General features: G+C 51.6%; 1 protein-coding gene across 2 annotated transcripts in view; it reads right to left on the bottom strand.

The window, feature by feature from the left end:
* The window catches only part of LARS2 (leucyl-tRNA synthetase 2, mitochondrial), a 117,996-nt gene that overhangs the window by 27,922 nt on the left and 73,083 nt on the right, over positions 1-16,991 (bottom strand). For both annotated transcript variants that reach the window (XM_037030392.1, XM_037030393.1), the window contains 5 exons: positions 14,309-14,413; positions 12,167-12,282; positions 10,654-10,937; positions 6,698-6,796; positions 4,344-4,481 (listed from right to left, as the gene is read on the bottom strand). In XM_037030392.1, the coding sequence (XP_036886287.1) occupies positions 4,344-4,481; positions 6,698-6,796; positions 10,654-10,937; positions 12,167-12,282; positions 14,309-14,413 (742 nt within the window). The remainder of the gene's footprint in view (positions 1-4,343; positions 4,482-6,697; positions 6,797-10,653; positions 10,938-12,166; positions 12,283-14,308; positions 14,414-16,991) is intronic.

The following is a 16,991-nucleotide window of genomic DNA, read 5'->3' as shown; positions in this document are numbered from 1 at the left end:
CCCTCTGGAAATGACAGTGCTACTCTGAAGGAATGCAGAAGTAGACACACTGTCCTGATTTACATGCATTAAAAAAAAAACTGCTAATAAGCAAAGAGAAAGCCGTATGTGGTTGACAGGCTCCGTTTTTCCTCCCAGGACAGCTTGGTGGAAACTCTACCTAAGCATTCTGCATTCCTCATCGCGGGAAGTGGGTGATCTCCATCATAGTGCGGCCCAGGGGTTTAGCCAATGTCACTGATGAGGGCATGGTGCTGGGAGACTGCCCCCCGCCCCACCCCGTGCCTGCCACCCCGTGTGTTTACACAGCTACATGGAAAGGGGCCTTCTGCTCCTTCTTCTAAAGGGCCGGGCGTCACAGTGCTTAGAATAAATCGGTTTCATTCAGGGCAGGAGGGTATGGAAAAGAATCTTCTCTTAAAGAATTAAACAAAAAACAACAAATACTGCATAGACTTCAATTTATACCATACAGCTATCCCTTAAGGGTGATGGTAAAGTGCATTAGAACTTCTTTGAATAGAACAAAGTCACACCCCCAAACCGTATCTTCAAATTATACTGGAATGCTGCAACCCTTTTCTTCTCCTCAAATATATTCTTAAACCACTGCAAAGAAGTCATAAAAGCAGCCAGGCCCTGTCCTATAGGAGTGTCCTTAAAAGAACCACTGAATGATTTCTCGATTCATTTGTTACATCTACCAAGAACTGTTCACAAGCTGGAGAAACGCGCCCCACGGGTGAGGAGCCAGGAGTCACTTGTGGCCTTCGTTCCTAGACCTACATGAGAAAGAAATGCTTCTGATGTTGTGTCTGGTCTTTGTACTTAACCTCTACCTGATTCTTCCCATCCCAACAGAACCTTGCCTTTCAAGGACATACACTTTTGTTGGTTTATATCAAGGGGTTAAACTCAATTTATGTAAACAGTCATGGAGGGTGTACAATCCCCAGCAGACCGTGACAGGCACAGGAGGAGGTTTCCTGGTCATCGGGGTCTAGTGAGGGGAAGAGGTTCCCACGGAGAGATGGATGGGAACCGCGAGGCGGGACCACAGATTCGGGAGCCGGGGATGGACAGTCTGGCCCATTTACCACTGAGGATCGGCGCCGCTAATGTGTTTAGTGTCCTGCTGCAGATCATTTATTTTTATACACGAAGCTCTCTGGGGCTAATGAGAAGAAAATTATTTTAAGTATTTAATTTATACGCTGAATTAGTTTTCTGTAAGTAGATTTTTAATCCGTGCGTACAGACAGAGTGGGGGAGCAGGTCTGAGCTTTCAACGGGCTGCTTTTGAAGGAAACTGGAGGTCCGTGCACGCCGCGCGTCCATCTATTTTTTAGCTATCAAAAATTGAAAAGCACAGATCCTCTGACCCACCATTCTGCAATGTTAGGACCAGAACCTACAGAAACGATTCCCAACGTCTGCCAAGAATATAGCTAGAGAGTCACTGGACTATTTTATTTTTTGTAAAAGCAATTAAAAAGTAGGTGACTGCTTAGATAAATTATGGCATTGCTACATGATGGAGTGCTATGAATACACTGAAAAGAATAGATGATTTTTATGTGCTGATGTGAAAGATCACCAGGATATACTATTGAATCAAAAAAGGGGGAACAGACATATGCAATGTACGCAACATTTGAAAATAAATGCGCCGACAGAAACGCGGAGATAGGCAAAACATGTTCCTGGAAGAAATCGCAAGAAAGTGTGAGCAGGCTGAGGAGTGTGGAGAGTGGGGTGCAGGCAGGGAGATTTTTATGTTCCTTTCTGTGCAGCTAAGAATCTTAATCTCATACATGTACTTTTTAAAAAAGATTTTATTTATTTATTTTTAGAGAGAGGGGAAGGGAGGGAGAAAGAGAGGGAGGGAAACATCGATGTGTGGTTGCCTCTTGCACGCCCCCTACTGGGGACCTGGCCCACAACCCAAGCACGCGCCCTCACCGGCGACCCTTTGGTTGGAAGGCCGGCACTCAGTCCCCTGAGCCACACCAGCCAGGGTGAATGTATTACTTTTTTATTATTTTATTTTTCATTGTTAGCAGGAGTCATCTAGACAGGGAGATAATCAGATATTTCCCCCTTTTCTCTGCAATTAAAAATATCCTAAAGGATACTGTATTAAAAAGAAAAAACAAAACACAACAGCAACTCAAAAAACATCCCAGGAATTATGCTCCTGGCAGTGACCACAGACAAGGGAGCCTGGTTTACCGTCCTGATGAAAATGTACGGAAAAAACAGAGAAGACATAAACACACACACACACACACACACACACACACACACACGTTTTAAATGTGTCACCGAGTGGGCAAATTCACGACTAAGGACTAATAGATGCACCCTCACTAAAGAACATGAGAACTATTCGAAAGTATACGTTTCAGATACAAGGGATGTATGACTTCAGATGCTGAGATCACAGACGCAGGAAAGAAGGGTGAGAAGAGACAGCAAGTCCAAGTGCACCCCACTAGATACTCCCGTGGACTTCAACCAGCTGAACCTGGAATTTACACGGAAGAATAAAGGTCCAACCATCACTAAGAGACTCCTAGAGGAAAAAAACAAAGCAGGAAGACTTCCCTTACCAGACACTATGACTTGTCAAGTTCATGTCAAGCCAGTAAATAACTAGCAGGGAAAAAGCAAATGGACCAATGGATGGATGAAGATCCTACAGCCAGGCCCCTGCGTATGTGTGAAAACCTGATTTATGAGAGAGGGCACTAATGACCAGTGGGGAAATGGATGGTGCTGAGGCATGAAAAGCAATAAAAGATCATTAAAATTTACTGCATTAAATTAAGAGTTTTTGTTCAGCAGAAGACATCACGAAAATATGACAAGCTAAGAGCTGGGAAAAATACTTGCAATCGTACTGCTGAGAAAGCATTAGCCTCCAGAACAACCAAAGGATCCCTGCGGTCAACAGAAGACAGCCCGGAAGAAGCAAGGACAGAGTCACGAACGGGGCCTGACGGAGGAGGACACACAGAGGTCCGTAAACGCAGCAACAGCATGCCAAACTTCCGCAAGGCGGCAGGGTTTCAATTCAACTACAGCTCAGAGAGCAACCCACCATGTAACCGCCCGTCTGTCCAAACGTAAAGCCGCAGTGATGATGAGGACGTAGAGCACGAGGGGCCCTCAGCTCCGCTGGTGGAAGCGTGGGGTCATCCAACCAATTAATTCGGGAGAATCTGGCGTCCCTGAGTCCCTGGGTCTGACGCACACCTGCAAACCCCACGGCTCAGCAGCTCTCGGGGACCGCTGACGCAGGGGTCAGAGGACGTGTGAGAACATGCAGCTCTGTCTGCGATCGCACAAAACTGTCCAGAGACCACAGACCGAGCCCTGCATGAGAACCCCAGTCCCTGTCTGAGAACACCACCCTCCGGGTAGCAGGAATGAAATAAGTCCACGTAACAACGAGGATGAATCCCGAAAATATTGCATGAGAAAAGCAACTGGATACCCGAAATAGGATTCTATGTATGCAAAGTTCAAACACAGGAAAACGAAACCACACGTACTGTTGAAAAATACACCCCGAGGCGACGCACTGGTAGAGAAAAGTGGGAGAGTAATCCAAGATGGAGGAGAGGGGTTTGCTGGGTGGGGGGTGGTGAAGGGGGAGGGATGGTAGGACTGGGGGAGGGTGCCTGGCATCCCAGGGCACCTGTAATACTCTGGGTCCTCAACTGAGAAGGGGGCACATGGCATTTCATTTCAGGCTTTAAGTCACGTAACACCTTAAATATACCTTTTATGTATATGATGTGCTTCATGGGGGAAAAAAGCACACACGTCCTTCTGAACGCAATGGGGGCAAGACCACAGACCAACAGGAAAGGGAGTCATCAACGGATTTACAAGGTGGTTCCTGAGCTTTCAATCCACTATGTACCTTTACCAGAGTGACATACTGAGGCAGCACTCAGTCGAGCTCAGAAATACAGCTTATACTAAGGCACCAGAAGAGAAACACGGCCTCACATGAGAAGCTGCAAAAAGCTGCAGTGTAACCTTGTAAACTGCTCTTCTCTGCCTCTCAAGTGGAAAACCTCAATTACATAACTCAGTTAAACGGGGACAGGCTGGAGGCGAAATTCAATGCGAATAGGTGATACCACCTGCTAGAACCCATGAGGCCACAGACATGCCCTTCCAGTGGCCGAGGCTGACCATGACCTCCAAAGCATACTGGAAAAACAGAATTCTTCTACCACATACGTTGACCCGGCTTCAGAAAACGGACACCTGCTCTCAACTGCTGTTCATGGTGCTGAACTCGCGCGCAACGCAGGACCCATGCTCACCTGTGTTTGACCATTTTTTGATCGTGGCAAAAATGACTAAAGAATCTCGCATAGAACAAGTGCATGATGGCGTGTTCTTTCCCTCCAATGTACAAATCCACAGGCATCCAGTAGTCAGCGAGCGCGGCGCTGAAGGGCCTAGAAGGAAGAGGAACGGTGGTTTTCCCAAAGCCTGCCCTGCTGCGACTGCGTGAATGAGACAGACCGACTGTGATTTGCATATGTCCTGCAGTACATCGTGTCTGGGAAGACCAGGGAGTGCCTTTTTAAAGTATAATACGAGAAAATCCTTATATAACAAAGGAGAAAAATATCAGCTCAGTGTTAATTTATAAAATTTCTAAAACCTGTTTTAGAAGCTATTACTGATATATTTCAACGAATGCAATTTTTGTATAAAATGAGCATGAGAAGAAAATATACCAGTGGAAAAAAAGCTATTTCTGTACAATGCAATCTGAATATCTAGATTTATTCTAATTTTTATTATGATAGAAAATCGAGATTTTAAGTTCTTACCAATAGGGGGCAATGTGTCATTTACAATGGGGACTACCATGTAGATACTACATGTTCATTTTAAAACAGAAATTCAACCTTATTTTTAAAATGCAGACAGTCGGCAAGAGCTTGTGTATGGCTCCTGAACGCAGTGAGCAAATTTGGGGTCACTGTCAGAAAAGAGCCCCAGAACTCTCTCACGTAATAGAGATTCAGTCCACAGAAATCCCAAAAGTAAGGTGTGCTCACCCTCCGTCCGGGCCCTCAGATGCTGGGGACGGAGGGAACACCAGCTCCCTCTGTTTGCAGCCTGGGACTCTTGGAGGAGTGTGTCTGTGAGCGTGCAGAGGCGTGTGCGCACGCGTTGGCTGGGGCAGGGCTGGCTGGGGCTGGCTGGGGCTGGCCCTCTTCATTCCCCAGGGGGTGCCTCCCAGGAGGCCAGCCGATGGATCTGTGCTCCAGGGTTTCACAAACACCTGACAGTGTTCTCCCCCTGTCCCCACAACCCCCCCTCCCCCCAGTATGGACCTGGCAGCTCCAGCTCCGGCCCAGCCTGTTGCTCGGCAGACAAGCCCGCCCCAGCAGCACGCGCTGGCATCTCCCTGCAGCCTGGTCACCTCTCCTCCGGCCCCCGTGCCAGTGAACTTAAAATCTTTTTTTCCCTTTGTGGACAATGGTTCCTCAGAGAAATCCAACTGCTAACCCAGATGCCAGACAAGAAAGGGAAGTCTGGGACAGACGGGCTGGGATGCTGCAATACGGAGATATGTGATTCTATAATCAAAGAACAACAGCGCGGTTTTATACATGGGCTGCAGGGTTTCGGAATAATTGTTCTCCCACAGACAGGAGCAGGCTGGCAAGGTCTCCGAGCACAGGGGCATTTTTGCAGTTTTTCCTGGGCTCTGCAATAGTTTTGTTCTTGTTCCCTCTCTTTCCCTATCTACCTACTGCCCTCTTTCCTTTATTTATCTGCTTTTTCAAGGAAACACACGCACACAGCTGACAACCAAAGGGCACTGAAATGCTGGCCACTCAGAACAGTGGTCTCTGGCCCCTTCCCCCACTGACCCCACCCCCAGCCCGCCCTTGGCCACTTAGAATCCCCTAGTGATTCCTGCTGGCAACTATTAAAGATACGTGTAGACTCTTTGTTGGTTCTCAATTTTACATGTTGATTGTTGACTGCGTGAGAAGAGGTGACGTTTCTTAGCCCTCAGAAACCCTCCCCCTGCCCCCCCATAGTTACATCATTAACTTCAGGTAGGTAAGTAACATCAGATCTTTAGAAATGCACAAACTCGGGCCAATGGGGGGCCGGGGCTATAACTACAGCACCTCCTCCTCTTCCCGAGTTTTATCTCGAGTTTTATCTTCCTGGCCCTGGCGGCTTTCTCAGCCGTGAAGAATGGAACTCAATCATCGAACAACACACTCCCTTTACGAGATCTGAGGTGCACACGTCCCAGCAGCTCCATGTGAAAGCCACCGGGTGTCCCCGCTGTCCCAGAGGGAGTGGAGCAGGGTAGCGTCACTGCTGCCTGACCTGGGCCTCCGGGCGGGCCAGCTCCGCCCGGGCTCCCTGTCCGCCCGGTGGAGACTTTCTCAGAGCCACATGGTGGCCCGAGGCCCTTCCTGCCCGGTCTCCGTCCTTCCCGAGCTCCTTCCCAGGTGCCGGACTGCACCATGGTGTGAGGGTGCTCCCTGCCGACTCCTGCCCCCTCGCCCCTCACTCTAACTGGGCACTTTTCCCTACAAACCTCTCCTATAGCTGATTCTGCCTCGGTGTGTGCTTCTGGGAAGGCCCAGACGGATGCACACCCGAGGGCCTGGGCAGGGCCCTCCCTCCCTACCTGCGAGGGTTGTGAGGGTCGGTGTATCTGAAGTAGTACCAGGCGGAATCGACAAAGGTATCCATCGTGTCTGTCTCTCTCTTGGCTGCTCCCTTGCACCTGAGAAATAAATGGAGTCCATCAATTGGTTTCTTTTAAATATTAATGCAGTTTTCCACCAGCTCTTGAGAAAGCTATGGTAATTAGGAGGAATCTGAAATGTCATGAGAACAGTGCCGCGTCTGAAAAACACCATTTGGAGAAAGCTCTCTTTTTTGTCTCGTCTCCTACATGCCGCTTTCAAGAAATTCACAAAACAAAAGTTTCAACCTTGAACAATTAAAAGCCTTATTCTCCACTTCTCCAAATTTAACCTGGTAGAAAACCTAACAGCCTAAAATAAGACAAGTGTCTTTTGCACATTAACTTCTATTTCAGGCACGTCAAGACTGCCTTCAGCCAATGCTTACTTTATGACGCTTAAGAGGCAAATCAATTTATGAAGAAAAGTGAAAAATCAAATGTAGCAAGATGCTGCACTGAAAAATGAACTTTAAAAAAAATCGTTGCTCTAGGGGACGGGGTGCAGAAATCTATTGGGGTGACCTTGGAAGACAAATCGCCCTCGAAGCCCGAAGGCAGGGCATGCTGCAGCCGACTCATCCCGCCTCTCGGGAATCCATCACGACGCGGCCTCCCTGCGCCGTGACAGCCGTGTCAAGGAGGTAGCCTAAAACCAGCCCCGGTGGGAGTGCACACACCGCAGAAGTCGGCAACACTGCAAACTGGAAACGCCCTCCAGAGGGCTATTCAGCACACACTTACAAACGTCCACTGCCTAAACAGAGGCCCTAACAGAAGGGTGAAGACAGACCTACTGGTCAGGAAAGCAAACGGAGAGCCCTGCTGTGGCAGGGGCTGAGAACAGCTAGCGATCCACGTCCTGGGGAGGGCCATGTGGGGGTGGGGGCTGGGTTACAGCTCCACCGGGCCCGACTGCTGAAGAGGTTGTGAGGCACGTTCCTGGGGTGGTAGGCCTGGGGAGGGACAGAACCGGGCACCCAAAGCCACAACTCCCAGGGTCCCAAGAGAGGCTGCCCTCTGTCAAGCCCAGCCGAGGAGGGGGCTCAGCTCCCATGAGGGCCCCTCCAGGCCTGGGCCAGCGGTGGATGGATTGAGTGGCACTGAGAAGCCACACAGCAGGACACAGCTCCGACCCCAGGCTCTCCCTTCAGACACTCGGAGGTGGAACCAACCCTCCCCCCAAATGCCACCTGTGGGCAGTGAGATCTTGGCGGTTCTTGGAGGATGAGGTGGGGCATGAGGAGCCCCAAGAAGTGATGAATCTTCTGCTAACTTAGCATGCAAGGGCTCGAGTCTGTTTTTAATTTTTAAATAAAAGAAGGGCCGCCCTTGTATCTTGCATCTTTGAAGCAGATCACACTGGCTTCACAACCATCAGGAAGGAAAGAGCCACCCTCTCCTCCCACTCATTACACGGAAGTGGGTCGGCAGACACAGGAGCCCCAGATATGAGGGGGTGGGTTCCGGGACCCCCCAGAGCCCCCTGCACTTCAGTCGGGGGCTCGCCAGGAGAACAGTGGTGGTCCCTGGGGGTAGGAGCTTCTCAGAGGGGCCCTCCCGGAGATCCCATTCCCAGGCCCCCAGCGCTGCCTTAACACACTGGCCTCAACAGTGCGACCCTAAATGAATGCCAGGTCTCTTTATTTGGAGAGCATTCAACTAGAACTCAGACACTGTTCTGGGAAGCAGTTAGAAGATGAGGGTTACTTTGCCTCCCTCACCTGTACAGGTTAGGAAGAGATTGCGGCCATGCTGAGTTTCTTCTGAATGGTCCCGGGGATTTACAGACAAGCAACGCGCTTCACTGCTGCCTCTAAAGCTGCCCACTATAGAAGAGGTGATTTGCCAGCGGAGGGACAGATGATGGTGACGGTGACCTAAGTATCATTACTGGCTCCAGCAGTGATAACACTGACCCTGGGAGCAGGCACTGATCACGCTTCACAGGCGTGACCTCATTTAACCCCCAGGGCCCTTGGGGGTTCCAAGGCAGGTGCAACTCAGGACCCCATTTTGCAGATGAGTAACTCGGGTTCAGAGAGGTCAAGGAATCCGCTCAGGGTCTCGGAGCTGCAGGGTAGGGGACCCACACCTGTTGGGCCCTGGTGCCTGCGGTCATCAGCACGGTGCTGCCTGCTTGGCCACTCTGGCCCGGGGTCTCCCAGCCCTGGCTGCTCAGTGGGACTGCACAGGCGCCCTGGCCAACACCAAGGCCGAGCCCTGCCCTCCAGGAACCCACAGCCAGTGTGGGCAACCTTGCTCCCACAATTAGGCCCTGCCTGCCAGCTGGGAACTGGGCCTGAAGGCCAGCATCCAGGCAAGAGAACCCTTTGTTACTGCGTATCAACAAAGAGGCTGTGTTATTTTCCTCCCCGGCCCATGTTTCTACCTGAAAGTGGTCCAGAGCTTCCTATGTCCCTGCCTCCAAGCCCCAGCTCCAACCTCAAGACCACCTGTGTGAGGGCCTGGGAGGGCCGCTGGCCAGGCACAGCGGGAGGATGGTGTCTCACTCGGATTTACTGAACAGAGGAGCCACCGTGCAGGACTCGGTGGGTTCATGTAGTCTTCCAAGCAGCCCTTCGAGGGGACTGTTGCAGAAATCAGAGCTCAGCCATGCCTAGTGTACCTCAGTGGATTGAGTGTGGGCCTGTGAATCAAAGGATCGCCGTTCGATTCCCAGTCAGGGCACATGCCTGGGTTGCAGGCCAGTTCCCGGCAGGGGACACGCGAGAGGCAACCATATACATTGATGTTTCTCTCCCTCTCTCCTTCCCTTCCCCTCTAAAAATAAATATGTAAAATCTTTTCCAAAAAGTTGTTTGTTTGTTTGTTTAAAAAGAAAGAAATCAGAGCTCAGAGAAGTCAAGGAGCTTTCCCAAGGCCATCCAGCTGGACGGGCCCAGCCAGGACTGGAACCCACTGCTGTCTGGCTCCCCAGCCCGCGTGGGACCTGCCTAGTTATCAACCACGAACTCTGCTCCATGCTGGCAGGGGAGGAAATTATTTCCAAACACCCTCATCGTGATCTACAAAGCAGAGAAAAACGGCTTTTCCATCGGAGGACGAAGGTGAATACTGGGGCTTGGTATCGATTGCTATTTATGTAATCAGCTGGTGAGGCATCATAAAAATTACATTTGCAAAGTGGGATTACGTCTTTCTATCAGCTCTCTGACCTGTCGCCCTGGCTGGTGTGGCTTAGCGGATTGAGTGCGGGCCTGCAAACCAAAAGGTCGCTGGTTCGATTCCTAGTCAGGGTGCACGCCTGGGTTGTGGGTCAAGTCCCCAGTTGCCAGGGGCTGTGTGAGAGGCAACCACATGTTGATGGTCCCCTCTCTCTCTTTCTCCCTCCCTTCCCCTCTCTCTAAAAAATTAAATAAAATCTAAAAAAACCCAACTCTGGCCCATTGCAAATGCTCTGAAGAACGAACCCCTGAGCATGCTCACTGTGGCGGCTTCCACTCCGCCCCAGGTGATAAAGCGCCCACCGTCGTCACAGCCACTGGGTGCGAGGGCTCTGAGGCAGAGAGGGGGAAACACCTCCTCTCATCTCCATGAAGCTCTTGGGACGACCCCGTGGAGGAGAGTGGAGGGAGGGCTGCAATGACTGGATGTAGCTTTCCCATCAGTCGGGTCCGGTGCCTGTGGGAAAGCTGCGAGGTGACCTGGCCGCTCCCCCAGCTCAGAGAGGGGAAGAGGGTGCCCATCGCAGTGGCTGGGCCCCTGGCTCCAGCCCCTTCTCTCAAAGGTCCCAAAAGACTGCCATTATCCTTTCTGGCCTGGTAGGAGTGCCAGAAAAAGGGCGCAGGGTTAGATCCAGGGGAAGGGGGTCTGAAACCCCCACAAGGTGCCAGGCCATGGACACAGCCTCGGCCGGGGACATGGCGCCTTACCTGGGGCAGGGGCAGTTCACCCACTCCGAAGCCATGGCCAATGGGGAGCCTCCCTTGCCAGTGAAGGATGTGATGCTGGGCAAAGTCACAGGCAAGTCCTCCAGGGGCACGGGCACAGGGCCGCAGGCCGGGCAGTGGACCATGGGGATCGGCGTGCCCCAGTACCGCTGCCTGGAGATCAGCCAGTCCTTCAGTTTGTCACTTGTCACGTCTCCACCCACTCTCATCCTCCGGGCCTTCTGAGTCAGGGCTAGAAACGCTTCCTGCCGGTTCATACCTGTGAACTGGAGAGAGGAGGAGATCCTGTCCCCCGGGCGCAGGAACAAACCCCCACCCCACGCTGCCCCAGGGCTACTGGGTCACATGGTCCTGTGCACTGGCTCCCATGACCCTGCGGGCCGTAGCCTTCGAGGCAGCCCCTTCCTCCCAAAGATGGTCTGGGAGATTACACTTTACGTCTGTGTTGGATAACAACAGACGTAGTTTTTGACTTTAAAAGTGCACTTTTTTCTTCTGATTTTAAAAGCAATTAAAACTTTTGCGGGGAGTGTAGGCAATGTTCCACAGGCCGTCCAATGGACAGAGTGGCCCTGGTTCCAGGGCGCCTGGAGCGCCACCTGCAGGGACCACCAAACCCCGGCATGTAGCTGCCGGTAAAGAACTGCACGGCATGTAGTTTCAATGACAGCTCCTCTGCTGGGGGGGAATTTCCAGAAAAGAAAAATTCAACATCACCCCAAAGCTGGAATGAGGTCACGCAGAGAGAGGAACGTGGGGCCCCAGCCTGAAGAGGCAGACCCCTCTCTGGTACCTGACTCCCCCCACTTTACACCCAGCAGGGTAGAACACCGACAGTGGGAACGAGAAGCTCTGCCCCCTCCACTGACGCTTGTCCCAGAAGGAAACTAATGACTATGTTCGAGCTGGACTGCGGGCACCTGGCACTGTCAGGGAAGGTGGTCGGCCCATGTGCTCCGTGCGGGGCCTGCGCTTGGCCCTGGGCCCGCCCCCAAGGAGCTCACAGCTGGCAAGCGTAAGGAATAAGAAAGCACACGATGTTCATCAAAAGCAGCTCTTTGCAGTAAGACCCTGCAGTGTCCCTGGGCACAGAGTTTTCCGGCCCGGTTCCACCCTCCCTCGGGCATCTCTGTCCTGGTGCACATGCTCACAAGCTCTCCCGAAAGTCTCTCTTGCCCACGCTTCACTGTTTGTACCTTTCCAGAAGCTCGTGAATGAGTTTCTCAAGCAGAAGTGTCCCAAAATAAAGCTTAGTTACCGTGATAACCATACTATTCTAGAACTGGGTTCGCCTTAGAGTCGAGAAACTTCTAGATCTTGAAAGGGAATATTATTTTGTTTTTGCAGCTTCAGAAACGGGGCTGCGGGGCTGTCAGGCCCAGGGATGAGGGAGACAGCAGGCTGTCATCTGCCCCAAAGGCCGATGTCTCATCAGACTCACGTCGAGGTCGTGAATTTAGAAGTAAGTGCTTAGGTGCAGGCCACGGGCACCCACCTCAGCGGAGCCGCTCAGTCTCTCCGTACCGTCTGGCGACATTTCGATGACGTCGGAGTAGGGCAGGCCCAGGCTCTGGGCCACAGTGGTGTCCTCTGGACTGGTGCTGGGAATTCCTACCGAGAGGGGAAGAAACACAAAACGTCTCCTTTGCAGAAATGCCCAAATCACAAAAGAACCACCAGCACTGACCCTTAGCTTTAGTTTCTTCTGGGAGACGCCCTGTTTGGAAGAAACAGGTCATGCACCCCACCTGCCCACCCCCGCCCAGGACAGAGGACCCTGGAGAAACCCGCCGCCCCAACACAACCGGTTACTCGTCTTGGTCTTGTTTAAATTTTCTTCTTTTGCTTATTTCTTTTTCAAAATAGTTGCAACTCTAACCTATACACTTTGGGATGCTTTTTGTTACTAGAAGAGTGAACCACAGGTCTCAAGGCGGGGAGGCCTCTTCTTCAGCCTCCTCAGTGACACAGGGGAGGGTCCCTTGTCCTTAGAAGCTGGCCGGCACCTCCGGCATGTCCCAGCACCTGGAAAAATCCACTCGGCCAGGAAGCCAGAGGCTGGCAACTGGGTTTCCTCAGACTGCGCTTTGCCCCCCGAGGCAGCAGTACATCCTGAAGAGACATTTATTCCCTGCCCACACCTGCCCTCGAGGAGATGGGTGAGCATTAAGTAACTCGCTCATCTGGAGACAGCCAAGGCCTGATGGGCTGGCCTCAGTGACTCAGAGAAAGAGGTTTTGCGGTGCTGGGTTCTTGGGGCTGGGTTCAAGCAGCACCCCCCTACCCCGCAGCTGTGGCAAACAAAACGGTCTCTAACGTTGCCCAATGCCCCCTGGTGGCCACCTCGCCCCTGGGGGAGAACCCCTGCTGGAGGGCTGGCGGCCAGGACTGCTGACATCCTCGTGGAAGCGGTGTGTCGTGTGGCATCTGAGAGGCCAAGCTCAGGGGGACCCCTGAGAACAAGCTCTTGGGCGCGCGGGCCACGGTGGGGGCTTGGCACTGGGAGACAGGCTCTGGGGCCCCTGGGTGAGACGGGAGCCCCGTGGCTGGTGCTGCAGGTGAGCTCACTGACGGAGAACAGCGAAGGAAGCCCACACAGGCTCACGGTGAACCTGACAGATGCCGCAGGCTGAGGACAAGCAATAAACACCAAGACACAGTGTTCGTGGCTTAGAAGGGAAAAGAAAGAGTCATTTACCACCTTCCGAAAATGTGCGGTTCAGACTAACGAGGGGTGACACTCCCATGAGGGTTCATGACATGGGATTGCCTGGCCGCACGGAAAAAGGTCTGGGCCACGGCAGCAGCCACTTGGGCTTGGGACACTGGGCAGAGTTTGTGACCTGCAGGTGAGATGGCAAATCTGCCGAGCGCTCGCTCGCTCTCTCTCTCTCTCTCATTTGATTTGTTTCTGTTCTTCGAGAGCCACAGGCAGTAACTCAGAAAAACTATGGGAAACCGCGACAACAGGAAACATGATTTTCCAAGCACACCTAGAACATCAGATTTGTTTTCCTTCACAACACTCAGTTTGTGTCAGTAATCTGACGCAAACACCAAAAGGAATTTGAGGGCAGACCGAAGATGGGCCGTCGCTGAGCTGCTGTCCTTGGTTCCTGCCCAGACTTCCAGTCAGGGCCAACCCTGGGGAACGCTCACGCATGCGTGCGGCTGCCGCGATGTCCGTGGTCGGTGTGCCGCCGTCTCCCGGTCCTGTTCTCGGACAGCTGCGGTCCGCCTCCTCACCGAGCCTTCGCCATAACCCCAGCCCACGACGGCGCGGGGTGTGCAGAGCCCCTGCCTCGGGAGCTGCTGTGCGTTCTGGGTTCCGAAACGGGATTCGCACTCTGCTTGCACTGTTCCCTGCATCACGGGTAGGAGTCTCACCAGCCAGCTCTTCTGGCGAGATCCACAGGCCAGACGTCTTTTGTTATTCTCAGTATCAATCGGCAAGGTGCGACACACCTGATGTTTTCAAATGCAGTTCATAAACAGGGACGATTAAATGAAGGAGCACCCATTTTTACAAAGCGGCAAACTGGGTCACGGAGTCCACAGCTCTTTCACCTGACGGCCAGTGTTTTGACTTTAAGCCTGCTGAACACATTACCCCGACTGCGCTGCAGTCGCCACTTACCTATTTTTGAATCCAGAGAGCCCTCAAAGTCTGCATTGGCCAAGACGACAACAGGCACCTCCTGCTGGGTGAGCATGTTCACAGCTGTCACGGGCGTGCGGCAGTCTGAAAACGAGAGCAAAGACCCAGGGGTCCCAGTCGGCTGGGGCCACCCGACTCTCAGAGGAGACAGGTGAGAAACATAAGCATCTGAACGCCTGTGCTTTGTGCTGTGAGTTAAAGAGTGTGCTTCGAAGGTTTTAATGGATACTCACACCAGTGAAAAATCAGAAGATTAAACGAACACATGAAAATGTCCATCCGTGCTCATAAACAAAGAAGTGAAAATGGCATTTTTACTTTCCAGATGGTGGAGAAACGACATTCTCACCACCCCCCTCTTCCTTTTTTAAAAATATGTTTTATTGATTATACCATTACAGTTGTTCTATTCCCCCTCTTCATTCCCCTCCACCCGCACACTCCCTCCTCCACCATTCTCCCCCCCTTAGTTTATAACCACGTGTCTCAAGTTCTTTAGATTCTATATTTCCCCCACTATTCTCGCCCTCCCCCCTATCTATTTTCTACCTACTGTCTATACTATTTTCTGTACCTTCTCCCCCCTTCACCTCCTCCCACTCGCCTGTTGCTAACCCTCCATGTGATCTTCATTTCAATGGTTCTGCTCCTGATCTAGCTGTCCTCTTGGTTTGCTTTTGTTTTAGGTGTGGTTGTTAATAACTGTGAGTTTGCTGTCCTTTCACTGTTAATATTTTTCATCTTCTTTTTCTTAGATAAGTCCCTTTAACATTTCATATAATAAGGGCTTGGTGATGATGAACTCCTTGAATTTGACCTTATCTGAGAAGCACTTTATCTGCCCTTCCATTCTAAATTAAAGCTTTCCTGGATAGAGCAATCTTTGCTGTAGGTCTTTGGATTTCATGACTTGGAATACTTCTTTCCAGCCCCTTCTTGCCTGTAAGGTCTCTTTTGAGAAATCCGCTGACAGTCTGATGGGTACTCCTTTGTAGGTGACTGTCCCCTTATCCCTTGCTGCTTCTAGGATTCTCTCCTTCATTTTGGTCTTGGCTAATGTAATTATGATGTGCCTTGGTGTGTTCCTTCTTGGGTCCAACTTCTTTGGGACTCTCTGAGCTTCCTGGATTTCCTGGAAGTCTATTTCCTTTGCCAGACTGGGGAAGTTCTCCTTTATTATTTGTTCAAATAAGTTTTCCACTCGTGGCTGTTTCTTTCCCCCTTCTGGTACCCCTATAATCCGGATGTTGGAACGTTTAAAGATGTCCTGGAGGTTCCTAAGCCTCTCCTCATTTTTTTGAATTCTCATTTCTTCATTCCTTTCTGGTGGGATGTTTTGTTCTTCCTTCTGGTCCATTCCATTGATTTGAGTCCCAGTTTCCTTTCCATCACTATTGGTTTCCTGGACATCTCCCTTCATTTCAATTAGTTTAGCCTTCATATGTTCCTCTAATTTGTGACTATAATCTACCAGTTCTGTGAGCATCCTGATAAATAGTGTCTTGAATTGTGCTTCTGAGAGGCTGGCAATTTCTCGGTCGCTTAGAGTTATTGGCTCTGGGACTTTGAGTTCTTTTTGCACCATCTTTTGGGCTGTTCGTGCCTGTTCCATAGCAGGATCAGAGCCCTAAAGTGTTCACTAGAGCAGGGCAACTCAGTTGCTGGGTTGTTATGTTGTATGTGGGGGCGGGGTCAAAGAGGGACAATGGCTTCCCGTCTGCCGCCTCCCCCCCGCGGCCCCCACAGGTGTGGCAGCCACCACGGTCACCAGGCCCACGCGTTTCGTTCCACTGCACGCGAGTGTGCCACCACCGTCAGCCCTCCACCACTGGGTTCGCCCCCTGGGGCCTGTGTGGTCCGCCTCACTGTGGGGGAATGTGCGACCGTGGTCAGTCCGCCCCACACCCCGACTGGTTCCGGGCTGCCTGCTTGCCTAGGTCAGGGGATCTGTCCTGCCCGACCCTGCTCTGCTGCTGGCTCCGCTCCTCTTACCATCCCCGTTGAATGGTTCATAGTTGTCGGACTTCCGTATAATTCAATTTTCTGGACTTTGGGTGTGTCCTAGTTCTCCAAACCTTTGTTGTGTTCAAACTTGGTTGTGGGAGAAGGCACAGTGTTTCCACCTATGCCTCCATCTTGGCGGAAGTCCCCCCTCTTCCTTTTGAAAGATGCCCCAAGGAGACAGTTGAATGAGCAACACAGAAATCTACCTGTGGTAAACTAGGAGACATCTGGAATTCCACCCATAACACTGGGAGGTAGAAGTGGACAAGGGGGTAGGAAATGGCTGAGCAGAGAGATCCGCAGACACGCAAAGTCGAAACAGTTTCTTCCCACGTACCCTTCCTTAGGAGACACTAACGCATGTGTTCCAGCAAAACGAAGGGGCAAATCAGGAAAGAGAGACAGACACGGGATCCAGGAAACAGAGGACCGACCCGGGACAGAGGGGAGCAGAGGGGCCCACGGGGTGACCAGGTCAGTCGTGAGCTGGACACAGGGCCCCAGGGAGCCTCTTCAGGATCAAAAGGGAATTGATACATTTATCTGACAGGTTGGAATAAGCAGAAAACTATAGTGCGAAGAGTTTTACAGAGCTTCAGAGAGGGTGTGGGAAGACTTAGAAATTCAAAGAATACCAAAGCAAATGAAAAAAAAATGA

The sequence above is a fragment of the Sturnira hondurensis genome, unplaced genomic scaffold (assembly GCF_014824575.4).
Source record: "Sturnira hondurensis isolate 20B ecotype Veracruz unplaced genomic scaffold, ASM1482457v3 Scaffold0020787, whole genome shotgun sequence".
NCBI lineage: Eukaryota > Metazoa > Chordata > Mammalia > Chiroptera > Phyllostomidae > Sturnira > Sturnira hondurensis.
This window is presented reverse-complemented; position numbering and strand designations above follow the sequence as displayed.